The sequence below is a fragment of the Erigeron canadensis genome, chromosome 1, assembly GCF_010389155.1.
Source record: "Erigeron canadensis isolate Cc75 chromosome 1, C_canadensis_v1, whole genome shotgun sequence".
Lineage (NCBI taxonomy): Eukaryota > Viridiplantae > Streptophyta > Magnoliopsida > Asterales > Asteraceae > Erigeron > Erigeron canadensis.
Window position 1 is genome coordinate 24,693,900 of NC_057761.1, and position 21,976 is coordinate 24,715,875.

General features: G+C 33.4%; 2 protein-coding genes across 3 annotated transcripts; both read left to right on the plus strand.

Moving 5' to 3' along the window:
• The first annotated feature begins 2,013 nt into the window (after positions 1 to 2,013).
• On the plus strand, positions 2,014 to 13,912 carry LOC122604737. 2 transcript variants are annotated; one of them, XM_043777608.1, is made up of 16 exons: positions 2,391 to 4,037; positions 4,866 to 5,348; positions 6,096 to 6,515; positions 7,234 to 7,349; positions 7,513 to 7,612; positions 7,699 to 7,831; positions 7,926 to 7,989; positions 9,007 to 9,742; positions 10,111 to 10,440; positions 11,941 to 12,202; positions 12,320 to 12,522; positions 12,614 to 12,686; positions 12,789 to 12,874; positions 13,150 to 13,269; positions 13,353 to 13,423; positions 13,510 to 13,912. In XM_043777608.1, exons 1-16 carry the CDS (start codon positions 2,526 to 2,528, stop codon positions 13,628 to 13,630), a joined length of 4,830 nt encoding a protein of 1,609 aa, XP_043633543.1. In that variant the 5' UTR covers positions 2,391 to 2,525; the 3' UTR covers positions 13,631 to 13,912. The 2 variants fall into 2 exon arrangements, with proteins under 2 accessions (XP_043633548.1, XP_043633543.1); XM_043777613.1 differs by lacking the exons at positions 12,614 to 12,686; positions 12,789 to 12,874; positions 13,150 to 13,269; positions 13,353 to 13,423; positions 13,510 to 13,912 and having other exon boundaries at positions 2,014 to 4,037; positions 12,310 to 12,395.
• A 1,298-nt stretch (positions 13,913 to 15,210) lies between these two features.
• Positions 15,211 to 21,352, plus strand: LOC122602847 (CLP protease regulatory subunit CLPX1, mitochondrial). The gene is made up of 14 exons (XM_043775455.1): positions 15,211 to 15,906; positions 16,332 to 16,390; positions 17,226 to 17,326; positions 17,416 to 17,495; positions 18,021 to 18,071; positions 18,168 to 18,242; positions 18,325 to 18,402; positions 18,913 to 18,969; positions 19,058 to 19,128; positions 19,197 to 19,296; positions 19,704 to 19,808; positions 19,890 to 19,952; positions 20,050 to 20,172; positions 20,959 to 21,352. Exons 1-14 carry the CDS (start codon positions 15,430 to 15,432, stop codon positions 21,190 to 21,192), a joined length of 1,674 nt encoding a protein of 557 aa, XP_043631390.1. The 5' UTR covers positions 15,211 to 15,429; the 3' UTR covers positions 21,193 to 21,352.
• Positions 21,353 to 21,976: the final 624 nt, after the last annotated feature.

The following is a 21,976-nucleotide window of genomic DNA, read 5'->3' on the forward strand; positions in this document are numbered from 1 at the left end:
AAAAAGTATGAAAAAACAAAAGGGAAGGGCCCTTCCCCATGGGGTTTGAAAAATCATGATCGGGATAAACAGACTAAAAGCTATGGAACCCTATATGAATTTTTAAAGTTTGGGTGCAACAAAAGACTAGTAGCTTAACACTTTTGTTTGTATGCATTGATCGCTGGTTTAAATATTTTAAATCACAATAGTCAAAACGTATATATTGTAACTTAGAATAAAAGGTTTTATGTGGAAAAACGAAATGTTAAGTTATTAAAAAAATGTTATTACATAACAATAAATTCTTTCCTTTCATAAAACACATTTCCTTAAAAAAAATAAAAAAACCACCTAAAATTACTTTTGATGATTCTAACACATTAACATATGAGATGAAACTCTATCCAAGATTGCTTTGAAGTATCAAGTAAGGTTGCTTTGGTCAAAGATTAAATGAGCTTTTACAAAATGTTGAAATTGTTCAAGGAACTGGAATTAAGGAATGTAATTTCACGAAATGTTTTTTAATTTTTTAAAGATTCAAGCGACTGACAGAATGAAACACACACCCCTATCACCAAGGAATGGAGATTCCGTCTAATGATGTAATGTTTATGTTCTAACGGAATATGATTTTTCAATTTTTGAACAATCAAACACAATAGATAATGAAATGCAACTACAATTTCATCAAATTTTGTAAACCAAGCGCGATCCAAGTTAATTTTAACTTCGTTTATTCTACAAACAAAAATTCTTATATAAATATCTTGTTCACATTACGATGATATTGTTACACTAATTGATAGTAGTAGTTGTTAACCGTAATTCTTCTAAAAATTACAGGTATAATCAGTTTTTCCAACAAAATTTATAAATAAAATTGAATAAAGATTAGATATTAACTATTGCAAAAGAAAACAACCTTAGCATAAGTAAATATATACTTTCAATATGGTAACTAAATCTATGAATAAGTCATGTGTATATATGATGCATTATGGATAGTTGTTATTTGTATTTATATATCCGACGTATAAGAATGTTTTTTCTTACTATTACTTTGAGAGAAATGACAAACCAAATATCCATTTCCATCTATTAAAGTGTTGTTTTGAAACTTATACCTTTTTAACTTTATAATTATAAAATAAATATTTATTTCTTGCTACAACTTTATAATTATAAAATAAATATTTATTTCTTGCTACAATAAAAATTATATTATTTGATACTTTTATACTCAATATAAAAAAGTACCATAATGATAATTATTCGTTTTTTAACATGTAATGTATTAAACTATAAACATATACTATTATGAAAATCATCAACATAATTAATTATATGACTTATTATGCGAGATTATAATCTAACCGTGTAACAATAAATCATTATTAATATTAAAAAATTTGCTTTATATATTAAGGGGAAGAGAGTATAAGATTGTTCCATACTCAAACTTAGGCATGAAACCCTTTACATACCACTTTTTAAAACGATAAAATTCATGAGGGTCATATGTATTATTAATTATACAATAAATATTAAAATATTATTATGTGGGGTTCCATATTCAAGCTTGGTATGAGACAAAGATATATATATATATATATATATTTCTTTATAAAAAAAACTCTCTCCCCTACTTAATTTTAAGAACTTGAAATGACATATTTACCCCCACCTTAATACAGACTGTGGCTAAGATGCCCTTAAAAAAATTCAACTTCTATCTCTCCCTCACGCAGAAAAACATAGCAAAAACTTTAACTCAAAATTCGTTCCCCTCTTCCCACTTTCATATCTCACGCAATAATTCATCATATCTCTAACCGCAATAAAATTACTTTTACGTTAATAATCATATCATCACCGTCGCTGTTACCGCCACTGTATTGCGCGGGCACCAATCTAGTATAAGATAATGGATTATCCACAACCTAAAAAAATGTGAAAAACAAGAAAGATTCCACTAAAAACACCTACGAAAATGTGTTTCAAATATTCCATTAAACAATACTTATTAGAGTAAGAGCTTCTCAACATACTAAAACAAGTGTCATACCTGCCGGCATACTGTTGCTCTGCTTCAGACACACGTACAAACAGCGCGTGCCTGCCACTCTCGTTTCAAATTTTTCTTGGTATTACTCAAAACCATCATTAAAGTTTGTAATTTGCATCACATTAAATCTTGACCATCCATTTTTAAGCTTCATCATATTATGAAAATAAAATTTTAGGGTTTTTAAATACTTATTACTGTATCATCTTACTAATTGTATGTGAGCTATAAAGGTATAATTTTTTTCCTTAAAAATTTAATCTTTTTTAAAGATTGTATGTCAAATTGGTATTTGAGTTTATGCCCATTTCATGATTTCATTGTTGTATGTTGTATGCAATTTTTTAAAAATTTTTTGGCCCCCTTTTTTTTTGAGAATGAGTATGGGGTTGAAGGTGAAAAGTTAGAGTTTTGAGAAAAGGGTTTTTTGTTTTTGAGGTTTTTTTTTTGTGGGTATTTTTTATTTTGTGTGGAAATGGAAAAGATTGTTGCTTTTGAGCAAAATGATTCGGTAAATGGTAAAGAAAGAAACCGGGTTGATGATAATGTGATTTTTGAAGGTGAAATTGTGAAAACCCTTGTTAATGATGATGATGATAATAAAGGGGGTTTTGTAATGGAAGAAAACGGCGAAAATTGTGTAATTGTTGAGAGTAAGTTGGATTGTCATAATGAGGATATGATTCTTGGGGTTAATGATAATAAAGGGGGTTTTGCATTGGATGAAAACGGTGATGATAAAAGAGGTTTTGTAGCGGAAGAAAGCGGCGAAACTGTTGCTATTATTGAGAATAAGATGAATTGCCATGATGAAAATATGATCCTTGTTGATAATGGTGATAAAGCAGGTATTGTAATGGAAGAAAACGGCGAAAATGGTGTAATTGTTGAGGATAAGATGGATTGGTATGTTGAAAGTGTGATTCTTGTTGATGGTGGAGATAAAGGTGAAAATGGTGCTATTGTTGAGAATAAGATGAATTGTCATAATGAGGATATGGTCCTTGGGGTTGATAGTGATAAAGGGGCTTTTCCAATGGAAGAAAACGGCAAAACTGGTGTCCTTGTTGAGAATAAGGTGAATTGCCCTGATGAGAGTACCATCCTTGGAGATGATGGCGATAACAGAGGTTTTGTAATGGAAGAAAATGGTGAAAGTAGTGTAATTGTTAAGAATGCGAGGAATTGCCATGGTGAAAATGCGATCCCTGTAGCTGGAAAGGAGGAAAACCTTGTGGATCATGCTGATGGTAAAGGGAGTTTTGTAATGGAAGAAAGTTTTGTTAAAAATAGAAGGTTCCATGATCAAATACGAGACAGGGTGATAGTTCTTGGTCTTCATTGTAATCATGGGGGTCCAAAATGGAAACCGAGAAAGATTTCTGAAACTAAAGCTTGTAAAAATATAAGGGTTGGTGAGAGTCCAGTCATGGGATTCAATTCTGATGAAAAAGATCAGAATCATGTAAGTGAAGCTTCCAACAAAAATGAGGAAGGTGAGAATAATGTAATTTCTGAACAGAGTATAAAGAATGAGAAGAGGAATCGGCTCATTCTCAGTGATAATGGCGATGTTATTAAAGTTTTGTGTCCCGTTCCACCAAAGAGATCAGAGGACAAGAAAAAGCTCATTGATGGCGAGAATGGTGTTGGTATTAAAAGCAACCACCGTGGTCGACCAAAGGGTGCGAAGGACAAGAAAAAGAGGGTTCGAAGATTTCGTCATAAAAATGATGCTAGTCAAATTAAGACCATGGTCGATGTATATGGTAGTGGTGATAATAAGGATTCAATTGATGGACCAGATTTGAAGGAACCATGTACTGTTGAAAAAGATCAGAATAATGTGCACGACCCTTTGAAAGGAGTTTCAGAAAGTAAGTTGCGAGTGAAAAAACGAGAGAGGGCGGTCACTGGACTTAATGGTTCAAAGAGCAAGGCTAGGCGTAAGAAAAATGTTGATGAAGTTGTGGTTGCTGGAGTCAAGGTGAGCTTATTTCTTTATGATCTTTTTCTTATGTTACTTGTTTTTATTGTTCTTGTGAAGATTATATATGTATTCTTGCAGTCCATATTTCATTGAACTTTTATTACATATATAAATTAGCAATCTCTGTGCTGAAGTATGCTTAAGACACTAAAAGGGTACATCTTCCTTAAGTTTGGTTTTATTTATGGACTTCGGTTCAAAGGGGTTAAATGTGATTTGCACTTGCATACCCTAAAATATATTTTTGTGGTGATTTGCACCCGAAGCAGCATACCCGAGTCAGAAAACAGGATCCTGCCACTTTTCCAAGTTCAAGCACTATTTTTTTGGGGGTAGCTAATATAGTGCTTAAGAAACATTTACCTTCTCTATTTCAAAATAAAAACTAAAAAGATAGAGATGCATCATGACCTTTTAAAGAAGACTAACCTTGTTTAGGACTTATACAATTTTGTAATACAATGTATAACTTGTACTGTAAATAGGCAACAAAATTAATGTCCCCGGTGATAGGTATTACGTTTGTGACAAAAAATTGAAATCTTATTATGGACTCTATTTAAAGATAAAATGATAGAGATGCATAATCCTTTTAAAGAAAGCTAACCTAGTTTAGGACTTGTACAATTTCGTAAAACAACAACTTGTACTGTAAACAAGTAAAAAAGTTCATGTGCCAGGCTTTGGATAGATATTAAGTTTGTCACAAAAAATTGAAATCTTTTTATGTACATGGAAGTAAAAACTTATGATCCCACAAATAACAAATAATATGCTGTTATTTTTACTATTTTTGTTATTTTAATATATATATTTGTGAAATAGGCTGAGAATGATTCTCTGGTTGTCGAGAATGGACTCCAAACACTAGTAGCTGGCGACTTTGATCAAACTGGAGCTAGTGAAATTAAATTTGATAATTCTGGTGTTGTGGAAGATCAGACTCATGTACTCGAAGCTGCTAACAGACATGTTGGTATTAAAGGCAAGCATCGTGGTCCTGGTCGACCAAAGGGTGCAAAGAACAAGAAGAAGACGGAGCAAAAAGTTCCTCATATTGGTGAAAATAAAGTTAGTCAGGATGAACATGGTAGTGGTGCTAATGAGAATTTAATTGATGGATCGGCTTCTAAGGAACCGGATACTGTTGAACAAGATCAGAATCATGCAGACAACACCTTAAACGGATTTTCAGAAAGTAAGTTACAAGTGAGAAAACGAAAGAGGGTGGTCACCGGACGTAATGGCACAAAGAGCAGGGCTAGGCGTAAGAAGAATGTTGATGAAGTTGTGGTTGCTGAAGTCGAGGTGAGCTTCTTTGCTTGTTTTGATGATCTTTAACTTTTTTTACTTGCCAGTGTTCTTATAAAGACGATTTATGTATATCTGTAGTTGAGAGTTCAATACTTCGATTAAACTTTTATCATATTTATTAGCAATCTCTGTGCTGAAATATGCTTAAGACACTAAAACGGTACTTCTATCCTTGAGTTTTGGTCAATTATGATCTTTGGTTTAAAGGGTAAATGGTGATTGCTTTGCACACCCTGAAACATTTTTTGTAGTCATGTTCAGTGTAAAAGAATAAAACTTGTTATGTAAGTGCATTTGAAGCAGCATAATGTAATAGGAAAACAGGATCCTGACACCTTTTCCAGTTCAAGCCATAATTTAATTTTATGGGTAGCTAATATATGAAACTAGTGCTTAAACTTTGATTTTCTTTTAGACCAATTTGGTTGCTGAGTTAAATTTTTGCTTGTGAGAAACTAGGAGTTAGGACCTACTCTATCAAATGACTATAGATGATGACTAACCTACTTTAGGATTATAGAAATTTCTAAAAGATTTTATAATTGTACTGTATATAAGTAACAAAATTCGTGTATGCCATGCTTTTGGATAGGATCAAGACTGTAACAAAAAAGTTGAAAAATCTTTCTTTTGGACTCAGGAATACAAACTTACGGTCATGCAATAACGAACAAGTAATCGATCAAATTTAATGTTATTTTTGCTAGTTATGCTATTTTAATACATGAATTTTTGAAATAGGCTGAGAATAATCCTTTGGTTGCTAAGAATGAGCTACAAAGCATTGTAGCTAGTGAAGTTGATCAAACTAGAGCTGGTGATAATAAAATCAATGATTCTGGTGTCGTGGAAGATCAGACTCATGTAGGTGAAGCTGGCAACAAAAATGTTGGCCGTAAGCGTAGAATCCGTAGATCCACTAAGATTAAAGTTAAGGGAAAACCACGGATAAGGAAACCACGGTTAATTGTAGCTGGCGAAATCTTGGATTATTCAGTGGTGAAAGAATGTAAACCCCAAGTAAAGAAAGGGGATGAAACCATCCCAACAAGGTCCAGAGGCTGCACTAAGAGGTCTATTGATGGTTCTGAAGAAGTCAACGCGGATGCAGGAGTATCAGGTGCCACAAAAAAACACGCCAAATTATATGCAGGTGTTTCAGTAAGTTATCTCTTAAACTTTTTTCTGCTTGTTATATATTTTTTTAGGAAGTTTGATATACTTATAAGTATATTTAGTTGATTTTTCTGATGGTCAAGCGCTGTTTTGTGATCTCTCTTAATCATTATGGCTTGTAAATGAAAATAGCATATGGGCATACCTCAAGTTTCTTGTCCCCAAACAGATTCTTTTTGGATCTGACTTTGGTACCTGGAGAATCAAATTCCTCAATATAAATGATTTTGTGAGTGTTCATAAGTGATAAAAGTATATGTAACTTAGTCGCCTTTTTCAAAGCATTCATTTAAAGTTGAATTGGATATCTGTACTATAAACAGAACCATACATGTAAATACACCATTATGATTAAAAGACCCAACTTGTGAAGCATTATTTCTATTACATGTTCGCTTTTGGTAGCACACTAATCATTTAAAAGCTCTTAACAAACCAAAACACAAATTAGGAGAAAAAACGTGAACCAGAAGGGTGTTGTCTTAACTGTGATTACCTCCGTGGCTCTATGCCCAGCAGTAGAACTCTGCATGCAAAGTGGTCCATCTACTTTGCAAGGTTATCAGGGTTAACTTGGTCAGCAGCACTTCTTGAGTTTTGTTATGTGCTGTGCCAAAGATTTGACGTTAATTTTGTCTATCATTGACATTGGGTCAAAGATGTATTTTTTACATGTTTGCTGACTAAAGTTTTCATGGTACAGAATAGACATCAGGGGAGTTTGATGTGTCACCAGTGCCGCTTGAATGTTTATAAAAAAGTTGTCTTCTGTTCAAACTGCAAAAGGAGACGGTACTGTCATGGATGCATTGTAAATTGGTAAGTGACTTAAAATTACTATAACCAGTTCTTTAATTTATATTAATTTTGATTCTAATTTATTACTTTATTTGATTATTTAGGGGTCAATGAATCAGTTTTGGATTATTAATTTCAAGAGTCAATTGTTTTCATTGTACTAAAATTTCAGATCTATCTATAGGTATCCAGAGAGAACAAAAAAGGACGTAAAAGTTGCCTGTCCATATTGTCGTGGCAATTGCAATTGCAGAGCGTGTCTTCATGCAAATGTAGTTGTAAAGGTAAACCCTTCTAGTTCTGCATTTTCTGTATGTTTGATTTTCAAAATACTGCTCAATATTTACAGCAAACTCTTTGACTGCTATAGGCTACTCATAAAGAAGCCAATGAGGATATCAGATTTCAAAGGTCGCTTTATTTGCTTTCAAAAACTCTGCCTCTTTTGAGGCATATAAAAGAGGAGCAGAGATCTGAGCTCATGGTGGAAGCTGGCATACGTGGTACTTCTTTCGTAAGCAATCACAATATTAAGGCTAGATCATTTTAAATGAGAGAAATTAGAGTTTAATACTTTCGTTTCTTATCTACTTTTAGGTGTTGATGTGACGGAAGAACATGTCCCCAAAGCTATATTTGATGACGATGACAGAGTGTATTGGTAATTTTAACGCCTCTAATATAATAAGACAAGCCTTTCGTTAACTGAGAATCAAAATAAGAGCATAATCAATCATCATATTAGTTGATGGATTGAAGGGATTTCTACTTCCATTTTCTGAGGGTTTCCGGATTTGTCATTTTTAATTCATTTCCAAAAATTAATGTTTGGAAAGATTAGTTTCATACCAACCACTAAATTTATCCACCAGTCGACTTGAGCTCGGCCCCTTTATAAAATAGCTCGTTTTTATAAAGTACTTTATTTTATTTTTTTTTGAATATTCTAACTTTTGTATTTAATTATATATGTTAGACAAATTCAATTATTATTGTATATAGAAATATTTATCTTTGTAATATTAGTTATGAATATAAAAATGGGTACTAGCAAGTATTATCTAATAAATAACTTATATTAGATTGTCTTATATAATTAAACAAGATGCTTGTTCAAGCTCATTAAGCCCGGGGGCTTAATTGAGTCTAGTCTTCAAAGCTCCAGCTCGATTACTAAACAATATCCATATCATGCTCGAACTGGGATGGAGCTAGTTTAGGCTCGCCTCGATTCGAGCTTTTAGCTAGTCGAACTCGAGTGTGGCTCATTTACACCCAAACTAAGGATGAAATAAAAAGACTTATTAACTTCTCACTATAACCTAATTTAAGACACTCTTGCTCTGATTTCACTGAACTCTCCCCATCTTCTCACAAAAATATCCTTCTTGGTCAATTTATCTGTTGGCTCATTAAATCTTACCGGGCTTCGAATCTCACTGGGTACGTCTGGGATGGGTATGTTTAGGAAATAGATCAGAGCCAAAGGCTCAACTTTTCCCTTGTACCGAAGGATCCCTTTCAGTTTTTTCAATTAACAGATTTCACCAAACACTTAAACATCTGATTATTCAACTATTGCAACTAAAAGTAAGAGAAGCACACACATACTATTTCTTATACAACACTTATTATCAAACCTATTTTATGCATTTGAACGATCATCCTTGTTTTACAGTGACAACTGCAATACATCAATTGTGAATTTCCACAGAAGTTGCCAAAACCCTGATTGTTCTTATGATATTTGTCTCAATTGCTGCCGTGAGCTCAGAGACGGCATCCAGCCTGGCGGTACTGAAGCCGACTCTTCTTTTCAGCAATTTCGTGACAATCTTCAACTTCAGGGTACAGATTCAAAACAGCATTATTTTGGTTGGAAAGCTGACTTTAGAGCAGACACTACTGTAGCTGATAATTCCGTAGACTTCCCTGTTTGGAAAGCAAATGCAATTGGAAGTGTCCCATGTCCTCCAAAAGTTCGTGGAGGCTGCGGTAATGGAATACTAGAATTGAGAAGAATGTTTGAAGTTAACTGGGTGGAAGAACTTGTTTCAAAGGCAGAGACTTTGACTTCCAATTTTCAGATGGTCAATGGTGACATTATGGAAGGATGTACGCTTTGTTCAAGCAATGAAAATCTTGATACTGTTAGGAAATCGGCTTCTAGGAAGGGTAGTAATGATAATTTACTTTATTGCCCTAATGATATTGATTTAGAAGATAATGATTTTGAACATTTTCAACTGCATTGGAGGAGAGGTGAACCAGTCGTGGTAAGAAATGTTGAACAAAAGACGTCTGGGCTTAGTTGGGAACCAAGGGTGATGATGCGGGCTTTTAGAACAGCTAAAATTAAGTTAAAGGAAGAGAATAGATCTGTTAAGGCTATTGATTGCTTGGATTTGTGTGAGGTGTGTGCAGAAATTTGACTTTGACTCTTTTCTAGATGGGGCAATATGGGCGGTTTTGGTAACGGTCAAAATGGTTTTACGTCAAATCATGTCCGATTGGGTTGACCAGAAACACTTGCCTGCAATGATCACAAAAGTTGTACTATTGTTCAGTTCTAGTACTGTTATTTGAATAACCGGATACAGGTTTCATGCATAAAAAATACACTTTAGTTGGCGGTACCCATACATTAGTAAATGGGTAGAAATTACCACATTTATCTCTTTTAGGATTTTGTTTCTGAATAATTCTAGTGAGACATAGCGCAGCACTTTTTAATTGAGAGTCATTCCCACTCTGCTTATAATGATTCTGAATCTTGTTTTAGGTTGAAATTCATCTTAACCACTTCTTTAGGGGATACGTAGAGGGTCGTAAACATCAAAATGGATGGCCAGAGATGTTAAAGCTCAAGGATTGGCCACCAGCAAATACATTTGACGAGTGTTTGCCAAGGCATTGCGCAGAGTTCATTGCAATGCTTCCTTTCAGTGATTATACTCATCCACGATCAGGTCTTCTCAATCTTGCTAACAAACTTCCCGATGGTTATCCAAGGCCAGATTTGGGTCCTAAATCTTATATTGCTTATGGGTTTCCTGAGGAGCTTGGTAGAGGGGATTCAGTGACCAAACTACATTGTGACATCTCTGATGCGGTACGTAATGTTATCAATTTGTTTTCTTGTGTATCTTATTGACCTCTTAATCTTTCAGATGGTAAGTTCAATTCATTTACTTATAAATGGGATGATTTAATTTGTGTTTATTTGAACAGGCAAAATTCATGTTTGAACTATAATGGGTCAAAGGGTTTGAAAGTATCCAAAAGTCTATTTCTAATGCATGCTACTTTTGAATTGTTTCATACAGGTTTAAATTGTTATTGGACTAATGTTGGTTCTACTAATCATACTTAACGGATTACTTATATATACAAAAGACAAAACTGACAACAGACCAACATGTTCTGACTTCTGACCCTTTTTTACCTAATTGACCTGCCTAATCCACCTATCTTTCCATCTCTTCTAATAAGCTTGCTTGTATGAACCAAAAATTCAGGCATTCCTCATGGTCGCATGTGCTATTTCCATTGTCATCTTAAATTTTTTAAAAAGTAATATTTCAATGCATAGCTTCGAAATGTAATAACAAAATAAAAGAAACTTGTGGTCTACAAGCAATAACATAAAATGGTCGCACAAATGACAGTTAACAAATGGGAGATTTTACATTATTACCTTTCCTTCGGAAGTGCTTGGATTTACATTTTGAAACGGTCTGATCATTGTGACATGAATTTTAATAATCAGATTTTGTTGGTTGAATAAGTAGATTTTGTCATTGTCTGCTTTATTATGTAAAAATAATCGGTTCTGCATAAAGAGTTTCATAATATAATGTTTACAAAGATTATACTCATTGGGTAAACTAAAATTTCCTATATACCCATTACTTACTACCATTTCCCAAAATGTCTTTCTACTTCCATATATTTAGTCAACCATAAAGTTAGTTCCATGGATAATGAATATTTACTACACTTAAACATCTGATAACTGGAACTTAAAACAACAGAAGCACAACCCTAAACACCCTTGTTATGAATTATATCTAAAGCTCATTTATACAGTAGGCTATCTGAATCTGATTATGATTATCATATCAATACCGTCTTTTCTTGTGAAAGGAAAATTAATACATTTTCACAAGTTGTCCACCGTGGGCTAGAACCCATAACCAATTGGTTGATGGGACATCGCAATTACTACTTAGCCAAAGACTATTTGGTTATTACTATTACTACTAGTATTAGTATTAGTATCACATCATCACAGGCACAATACACAGCTGAACACTCTTGCTAGAATGTTAATAGCTTGTTTGCCCAGTGGGTTGGTCAGGTCTGATTGGTCAGGTCTGATTTGTATCTTCTTGTTGAATAATACACACTATGTAGATGTTTCTTATTTTTGGTGTGTCTCTTGTAACAACCATCTAAAATGAATGTGTTGTGTCATTAATGAGCATCATGGAACAAAGTAATGCTACTCTCACGGGAATGGAAAGTTGGATCATGTCGGTATTAATTATGTTGCAGTTACTAAAATCCATTCCTTTGCTAATTTATGTAATCCATTTCTGATTTTCCTCAGGTAAACATACTGATACACACAACCAAAGTAAAAGTTTCTTCTGTGCAACTAAAAAATATTGACAAGTTGCAGAAGCAATACAAAGATGAAGATCGGTATGCCATCTCTGGTATTGCTCATGAGCCATTAAGTACTCTCACAACAGAACCATCAAAAGAGCCATGTAATGTTGACTCTGTGAATTCCTTGTGCTTGCAAAAAGATGTTGATCAAAATGGGGCTTCAAAGGTTGAAGATCATATTAATCGTTCATGCCCGGAAGGTAGGTTTTAAAAGAGGAATTGACATGTGTTTATGGGTCACCTGGACCGGACTGTATTGGGAAAATGACCTGTTTCAACCTAAACCTTTTTAAACCAAATTGTAAAGTGGTTTTCAGGTAGTGGACCCTCTGGCTCAGCCTCGTTGGAAGGAACAGAAGAACCAGAAGGTTATGCACAAAGTGATGATGGTGGTTCTGATATTGAATATGGTGGGGCCGTATGGGATATCTTTCGTAGGCAAGATGTACCGAAGTTGACTGAATACATTAACAGGCATCAGAAAGAATTTCGTGGAATTAACAATGCTCCTGTGACATCTGTGAGTATTATCGTGATTAAAACACAGGTTATATAATATTAAATGCTAGATATACCTATCATATTTAACTTCTTCTTTTTCCATATATTAGGTTGTTCATCCCATCCATGACCAACAATTTTATTTTGATGAACGGCACAAGAAACAACTGAAGAAGGAGTTTGGTAAGATAATGATACTGCGGCTGTCTCAGGAAAATTTCATAGAAGTTCTGTAACGAGTTTTCAAATATTAATGACCCTTTTGAAACTCAATACAAATATCAGGTGTGGAACCTTGGACATTCGAGCAATATCTTGGTGAAGCTGTTTTCATCCCTGCAGGTTGTCCACATCAAGTTAGAAATAGACAGGTTCGATTTTGCTCAAGTCTATTATGGAACTCAAAATTATTTGCTTTTCTGTAACAGTATTATAATTTATTTAATCATGTTTTGCTTAGTATATGTATGTGAGCAAAAAATGCTGGACAAAAGGTGTTTCGGGATACCCAACCGACTTTTTTTCACCCAAACCCTTTTCTATTCGCTACCCATCTTTCTCATATTGTTACCTCTAGTTCGTATGATGTCTTTCTATATGATTGGTATTGGTGATATAGTATTCATCTGTGAACTCTTGTGTACAGTCATGCATTAAAGTAGCCCTTGATTTTGTGTCGCCTGATAATGTTGAAGAATGCATCCGCTTAACAGAAGAGTTTCGTCTACTCCCGAAAACTCATAGATCGAAAGAAGATAAATTAGAGGTAACTTAACACACCAATTAGGCTTTCTAGGGATATCAAGTAATACCATAAACGTACTAGTCTTGATCATGCTGGTTTTGCAGGTGAAGAAGATGGGGCTATATGCTGCAAGTGTTGTCATTGATGAAGCAAATAAATTGATTCTAAAACAAAAGTAAACTTTTCTTATATACCTTTGGTCAAAGTTTTATAAATAAACTTTAGCTCATAAGTAAAGCCTATAAATCTTTGATTTTGCAGTTCTGAATCACAACCTGACCATCCTCCAATAGACGAAGGCAATAAGAACTTGGAGCAAGATGCTAAATCAATGGAAGCTGTTGACTCAACAGATATGTTTTTACAACATGTAGAATCCTAAAATGGTAATATTAGGCGTCTTTGTATCAATGTTGTAATCTAATGTATCAGGAAGTACATAATTAGTACATTTTAGATAGTCATGCTGTAGACTAACCAATGGTTACTGTTTAGGGACTATGACATAGAGGCTAGAGCATATAGGTCGATATAATCATGCATATGCTTTAGAATTTTGGATCAAAGTCCTAGTTTTTGTTGTCAATGCAGAGAAAAATTCATCCTGATCCTTGCTGTATGTTGGTTTTTCGAACATCAATTTTGGCAAAGCTTTATACGAAAACCTCTAGAGTATACTCCTAACATACCTTCACGTTTGTTCTCATATTGGTTACAAAAACTTGATTTTTTTTTTTCCTTCCAGTTTCATTAAATTCCATTTAATATAATGTTTCAATTAAATAAAGTTATCAATCACGTCTTAGAAGTAATGGTTGCTCAAACTGAATTTAAACATGTATGAACAATGATTACTTGAGCATAAACTTATATTGGTTAAAACACACACATGATTTACATGATTCGACCAAATTTTGTAAACCGTTTAATCCACAATTAGAATATCAAGTAAATTTTGATTACGGTACAGCAACGAGTTATATTTATATGACGACCTTTGCAACCTTTGATGCCAAGATCACAATGTGGCGTTGAAAGGAGATGGGGAGGGGTTTGGTGCCAACCACCACGCTGATGTCACTGATAAACTATACCTTACGGCCTAATATCATTATATTTTGTTGTTATGTGTATACGTTAAAAGATATGACACTGTTAGACACCCAATTTAAACACCCAATTTAAGTTAAAAACATATCACATACTAATTTTTTAATATTTTGAATAAATAATTATGCCCTCATGTTTCTATATATAAAAAATTAATATGCGAAAAATTTTTGTAACAGCCTCATACTCACTTCCCTCTATTCTTAAACATAATTCATAATATTATTGTTAGGATAACACTTCCCTTTATTCTTAAACATAATTCATAATATTATTGTTAGGATAAGCTTACATTAATTTAGGGAAAATGATTAATATTTTTAACTATCCTTTCAATAATCCTTTTAATATTTTAACTTAATCTAAATATAATCTATTAATTTTCTTTTATAATATGTCAATGTCATCATTTGATTACACAATTTGTCAAGATCATATTATTAGAAAGATTTGTATAAGGATGAGTTACGACAACTAATATTTCCTTAATTTAACATAATAGCTTTCTACTCAATTATTGAATTCATCTAGAAAAAAGTTTTTTCATAGTCAATGACTAAAATCTACCTTTTTCTTCTTTGACATTTCTATGATGCTATCTAACTCTACAAGTAGTATTATCAGCTTTGAAACAAAAAAAAAATGTGATAATAAATGTGATATATAATTTCCAAATATCTGTTTTGTATATCTAACAAGTCAACAACGACCCTTACACAAATATTCACCGTAACCTCAACTCAAAATTCATAAATCCGAAACATTCCATCATCAATAAAATAAAAATCTATCTTTTTTTCTTGCTAATTTTCATCTTTATTTATACAATCTATCAAAACCCATATCTTCAAATTCCTAAAAAATCAACAAATTCTCATAAAAATCCAATCTTTTTTTTTTCTTGTTAATTTGCAGTTTCTCAGACCCATATCTTCAAATTCCTAAAAATTCAACAAATTTCCATAAAAATCCAATCTTTTTCAAACCCATGTTATTAAATTCCTAAAAAATCAAGAATTTATCATAAAAATTCAATCTTTTTTGTAATTTTGTTTCTGGGCTTTGTTCATCATGGCTGCAGCTGCTGTTTTGAGATCAAAATCATCAAAAGCAACATCATCAATCTCACAGTTTAGACACTTCATTTCATCTACTTACCCTATAGTTAATTCCCATATCATTTCTTCAATACCCACAAAATATAAATTAAATGACCATTTTGCCCCTCACCATAATCACAAGTCTTTGAAACCCTTTTCACTTTGTGGTGAACTTGTTGTTAATAAAAGGAGATTAGTTAGTTTGTCTAGTAGTGGTGGTGGTGGTGGTGGTGGTAATTATGGTGATCCACCTGAGATTTGGCAGCCTCAACCGGGTTTTAAGGCAGTATCGGTTTCGGGCGAGGAGGGACCGAATACGGGTGGGACGGAGTCGGGTTCTGGAGATGGGAGTTGGGGAGGGTCTAGTTTGGGAAATAGTTTCCCAACTCCTAAAGAGATATGTAAAGGGCTTGATAAGTTTGTCATTGGTCAAGAAAGAGCTAAAAAGGTTGTATTATGTTAGTGTTTATTATATATACATATTTATATACACACACATTATGTGATGTTTATTGTAATGATTATTGATACTTTAGTTAATACTTGAGTGAACAAAAAGAATGCTTTATACCATATGATGTTTGGGATTGCAGTTTTTAAGTGTTCATAGCTTAGTGCGTTATTTAGGCGCAAGATGCATGAGTTTTTGGATGACAAATGAATAAGTGCTTAGTTTGCTTAATTTTACACTGAAATAGGCCTTTTTAAGCACCATTGGAGGTGGTTGTCTTGAACAAGCTTTTAAGAATAATCATTTGTGTAATATGCAATCCTTAACGTTTACTTGCTTGTTAGTTTTTATGTAATGACAAAGTTGGTTTTCTATCATCATTATGTTTTTACTGAACAGATACTTCATATTTGATTATGTAGGTTCTTGCAGTGGCAGTTTACAATCACTACAAGAGGATCTCTATTGACACTTCACAGAAGTAAGCATTTCGTTCACTCAGATAGATTCACGTTCTTGTTATTGTTGCTGTTCGATTATATGAAGAAAATTGTTTGTTTGCTGAATTTCCAGTTAGTAGTTATGTAGCTATGGATAAAATATATCTAGATGTTCTGTGTTTAAGGGAGTGTTCGTATCTGCATTCTAAAAGTGATTATGTGGTATTGAAATTGAATAATTAGAATCAGATAATCAGCCGTTAGTCACTTGTGGTGTGGGAGATATTGTTTGTATGTGCTATCATGAAATGAAGTTATTATTATTTTTGGTAGCTATATGGAAATTCTTGCTTTCTAAGTGAACAGTAGATAAATACGGGTGTATAAGTAGTTTTAGTCTCCTTCTGATGATTGTTTTAGTTGTAACTAGTATCAAACTATTTAGTAGACCTTAAAATAGACAATAGCAGGTTATTGATATGATTGAGGGAGTGTTTAAATGTAAAGTTTGAAAGTTAAATGTGATATTGGATGACCAGATTTGTTATTCAACCATAAGAAAGCATGATGTGAGAGCTAATGCTCACAAGATATTTCGGCTTAAATTTGTTGATGATTTTGAGGGATTTCTGTGTCTGGCAATTCTAGTTATGGAAGGATATGCTAGATGATGTAAGTGTATCTTCATAGTTTTACCCTACCTTTTGCTAATCAGTTATGTTGCTGCTAATAGCAAAGTAACTATTCGACCCTTAAATAGACACAACTCGGTTCTTATATCTACTGAAATACGAATAATCAGTTAATCACCTTCACTTGCATGCTAAATTAGTGATAAATGCTCCTGATATATGTTATTACAACTTGCAAAGTTAGGCCTGCAGGACACTTGAGAAATGACAAGACAAATGTCATGGATGATGATGCTGTAGAACTCGAGAAAAGTAATATTCTTCTAATGGGTCCAACGGGTTCAGGTAGTTATTTCCTTCTTAATGTTTAAACGTAAGGTTACATGTCTTAGTACCATTTTTAATCTCTATACTTATGATTGAATTGATAACAGGGAAAACGCTACTTGCAAAAACATTGGCACGCTTAGTGAATGTTCCTTTTGTTATTGCAGACGCTACTACACTGACTCAGGTACAGTTTTTTTCCTATTTTTGTTTCTAATGCTATGTTGTTAATAGCGGTGGTATATCGGTGGTATAACGGTTACCGGTCCTTCCTTAAAATAACGGTCAAAATACCCGTCAAAATATCGGTTCCAATAATATCGGCGATATTTACCGGTATTTTACTGATATTTACCGATATTTTACTGATATTTACTGACAATATCAATTGTCTTCCAACTTTTCAAGTTTCAATACAAAATTCCCATGTTAACCCCCAAAATCTTGGTTTTTGTTTATTTTGGCTATTATATTTACTTAAGTTTGAACATTATTTTTAAATAATTATATAAACTTACAAAATTTATTTTTTTTATAATCACCGTTAAACCACCGCTATAACCGATGTCTCAAATATCAGTCCTCGACCGTTATAACCGATATGTGAGTATTAACAACATAGTTCTAATGCTTGTTTGGTAATTATTCAACATGAACTACACTTGTTTTTGTTTGACTTTTTTGGATGTTAAACATATATTGCAATTTGCAGGCTGGCTATGTTGGGGAAGATGTGGAATCCATTTTATACAAGCTCTTGACTGTATGCACCATATACTTGCTACTAAATACTTTGTCCTTATTAAGGGGTATTTTTTACCTTGGATGAGTAATAGTTAAAATAAACGGTACATATCAGGTTGCTGACTATAATGTAGCAGCTGCTCAGCAGGGAATTGTGTATATAGATGAAGTTGACAAGATTACAAAGAAGGTATTTCTTTAATTTTCTATCATATTCAAAAAATTTATATCTTCCTCATGCTTCTTAATATAAATTCTTGATTTTTTCTCAGTCGGAGAGTGTTAATATTAGCAGAGATGTATCGGGTGAAGGTGTACAGCAAGCATTACTAAAGATGCTAGAAGGGACGGTATGTGCTTGCCTTTATTATGTGCAATATATTAGGTTATGTTAAAGAAGAAATGAGTATGCATAGAGGTGGCAAAGTCAGCCCATGTCTTTATCGATGGCCCGGGTTATGCTTTATTTCTAACAGGTTGAACAGGTAATTTTAAAAGTGAGCTTAAAATGATTCAATGAAATGTAACAAGTAGGTGGAATGTAGCCCGAAGTGTATTTCTAATGAAAATTAACTTCTAAATTGTTTTATTTGCTGTATGTGTATTTATATTATTAGTTAAATGGTATTATGCTTTGGTAATGGCCTTTGACACACTAATTATGTAATTTATTTTGAAGTTTCCAATAAGTTGTCTTAGGCCAACCCGCACCGTTGTGACCTGCTTAAATGACCTATTTTGACTGGTTATCCAACCTACCCAAGCTGCCCATTTTGCTACTTCTGAGGGACTAAGCATACACTATACTGATGATAGGAAAGGTTGGAAATGTTGTTAATTTTGGTTGGCCTCTAATCCAGGTAGTCAATGTCCCTGAGAAAGGGGCACGAAAACATCCTAGAGGAGACAATATTCAGGTAAAGTTCTCTGAATAATGGACCTCTCAAACATCATTTACTAGCGTATAAACCAAGTTATGAACGTTGGTTACCGTGTTTATTACAGATCGATACCAAAGATATCTTGTTTATTTGTGGGGGTGCTTTTATAGATCTCGAAAAAACCATTTCAGAAAGGTACGTATTAATACAATAATTTCACCTACCCTCATAGCTCATATATCACATCAATATGTTATTCTTAGACGCCAGGACTCTTCTATTGGGTTTGGGGCACCTATTCGTGCAAACATGAGAACAGGAGGTGTTACAACTGCTGCTGTGACTTCAACCTTGCTGGAAACCGTAAGCTTATACTCTATTAATACAAGCAGCTTAATTGTATTTGTGTCATAATATTAATTATCTGAATATTGTGACTGGAAGTTAATATTTTGCTTTTTGCGTTTGGATCAACTGATTTTTGGTTTGACTGCCACTGTTGGATCTCTGTATGTTTTTTTAGAAGAATATATAATATATAGTTTTGTAGTTAAAATTATAAATGTGAATATAACATTTATAAATAAGAATGTCGGCTTTGGTCATTTTATGTTATAGGTTCCTAAATAACCAGAATATGCCAAACACTAGGACACTTGATCATTTAAATATTACAACTTCAAATGGCAGAAGCATATTCAATTATTATCTACCACAACAGGGTTTATAATAGATGCTTTATCTACTTTCTGGGTGGTTATGCTTATCAGGTTGAAAGTAGTGATCTTATTGCTTACGGCTTGATACCTGAATTTGTTGGACGATTTCCAATTCTTGTCAACTTATTAGCTCTTACAGAGAATCAACTTATTCAGGTAATACTTAATCATTGGTTCTACCAAATGAATTAGGTGTAATTTATTTAAGTGAAGCCATTGAGCAACTATGTTTTGTAGGTGCTAACTGAGCCCAAAAACGCATTAGGCAAACAATACAGGAAGTTATTTCAGATGAATGGAGTGAGTTTTCTTCTCCATGTTTGAGGTCTATTTTGTGTCAACACGTTTACTAATGAAGCATGTTTATAATTGTTATTTATGTGTGTTCTATTTGCAGGTTAAGCTACATTATACAGAAAGTGCTTTGAAGTTAATTGCAAGAAAGGCAATAACTAAGAACACTGGTGCTCGGGGTTTGAGGGCCTTACTGGAGAACATATTAATGGACGCTATGTATGAGGTTTGTAATTTGTAATAATATGGCTTTGCTTTTATATTATCTAGATGTTAATTGTCTAAGAAACCTTTTGATATAAATTCAAAACTGGATATCTTCTAGATCAAACGGAGATGCTAAATAGATAGGTTCTTCATAAAAGAATGTACATACGGACACACTGCAGTTATAATGAGACATTGTAGGTGGCTAATATGAACTTCAGTTCACATAGGGGGTTGCATGAATGTGCAATTTTAAAAATAATATAAGATATCAACTAATCAGAGTTAGATAGTTTGCTCATCAAATACAGACTATAAAATGTTGTTTTTGGATGTGTTGCTACTGTTTGAAGTTGTAATAATCAGCAGTAGATGTACATAGCACAAGCTGATGATTCAAGGAAAGCACATTGAAATGGCATTTTTGTGAAGAATATAGACATTTCGTGACTTCATGTTAAAATAATAGAATAATCATTTCCAAAGTTTCAACTCTGAACATCCCAAAAGTATGAGTCTTCTTACTTTTGATCTTTAATATTCCCTTTGTCCCATAAGAATTGCAACTCTGTGACATTCATGTACTTTGTATGATTATGTTGTCTATATGCTAAATCTCTAACATACCCCTCAATAAATGGCATAAAAGATGGGTCTTTTTGTGGATCACATTGATGTCATCAGTGAATAAATAACTAACTTTTTCTTGAATGCTTCCGAAAAGAGGTATTGACAATTAATATGGCAGCTAACTGCAACTTGTAAAATGGTCAAGATAGTAAATGGTTTTATGATTTTCTTGCAGATTCCTGACGTAAGAACAGGTAAAGATATAATAGAAGCCGTGGTCGTTGATGAAGAAGCGGTTGGGGTTGAGGGACGCGGTTCTGGTGCTAAAATTCTCCGCGGTGAAGGTGCATTTGAGCGTTATCTGTCTCAACATACAGTAAAAGATGCGGCAGGAGATGGCAGAGCCGAGGCTGAGGTAGATGCCGAGGCGGATAATGAGCCAGAGTTGCCTTCTATTGTTGCTTTGTAAATCATGGATATCGCCATGTGTATGTATAGATAATATGTACTAATTCAAGCTCTAATGAGAATGTAATGATTTAATAAGTATTGCAAACAAATGTTTGTACATCAAGTTCCATTCTGTTTGTATAGCATCAGAAAAGTTAGTATATGATATAGCTTTTGTATCAGATGTTTCAACACATCATGTCCTGACATGATTGGATATACTTGTTTTAATCAAAGTTGATAAAAACATTTTGATGTTTTTTTATATATAAGAAAAATCATATTATGGGTGAAAAAAGTATAGAGATGGACCCTCAATTTTTAGCTATTAGACACATATCTATAGAGTGAGTTGTGATGCTTATACACAAAGGATTTGTTGATGGTGCCAGCCTACCCCTCACCCTCATTCTGCCCATCACTCCCTTTTTGCCTTTTAAAACTTAGGCAACATCCATAATTTAAAATTTTGTGTTTTCTGTCTTTTTCTTTTTATATAGGATCTAAGTAAGTTTAAGTTTATTATGCTTCTCATAAGAAATAAAACACATGAGTTTAATATAGAAACCATGGTGAATCCAGGTGTATGTAGACCACATTTTTTGCAGAGTAAATTTCATGAAAAATATACTTTTTTTAATGCACTAGCTCCAAAAGAAATATAAACCGTGTATTTGATCTTGAGTCGCTACCGTCTAAAATACCAACTTTTAATCTATTTTGCAGGGACTGATATATCTAAAACAAATTTTAGTTATCTACAACAATATATGTTTTATACAGTTGTACACTGTGCAGTAAAA

Bases quoted from the DNA above. Each gene is read 5' to 3' on its own strand.
- LOC122604737 (XM_043777608.1), top strand. From the start codon at position 2,526: ATGGAAAAGATTGTTGCTTTTGAGCAAAATGATTCGGTAAATGGTAAA. The intron at 6,516-7,233 runs GTAAGTTATCTC...TTCATGGTACAG, and splicing joins AATTATATGCAGGTGTTTCA to AATAGACATCAGGGGAGTTT. The intron at 10,441-11,940 runs GTACGTAATGTT...GATTTTCCTCAG, and splicing joins ATTGTGACATCTCTGATGCG to GTAAACATACTGATACACAC.
- LOC122602847 (XM_043775455.1), top strand. From the start codon at position 15,430: ATGGCTGCAGCTGCTGTTTTGAGATCAAAATCATCAAAAGCAACATCA. The intron at 15,907-16,331 runs GTTGTATTATGT...TTGATTATGTAG, and splicing joins GTCAAGAAAGAGCTAAAAAG to GTTCTTGCAGTGGCAGTTTA. The intron at 19,953-20,049 runs GTGAGTTTTCTT...TTCTATTTGCAG, and splicing joins AGTTATTTCAGATGAATGGA to GTTAAGCTACATTATACAGA.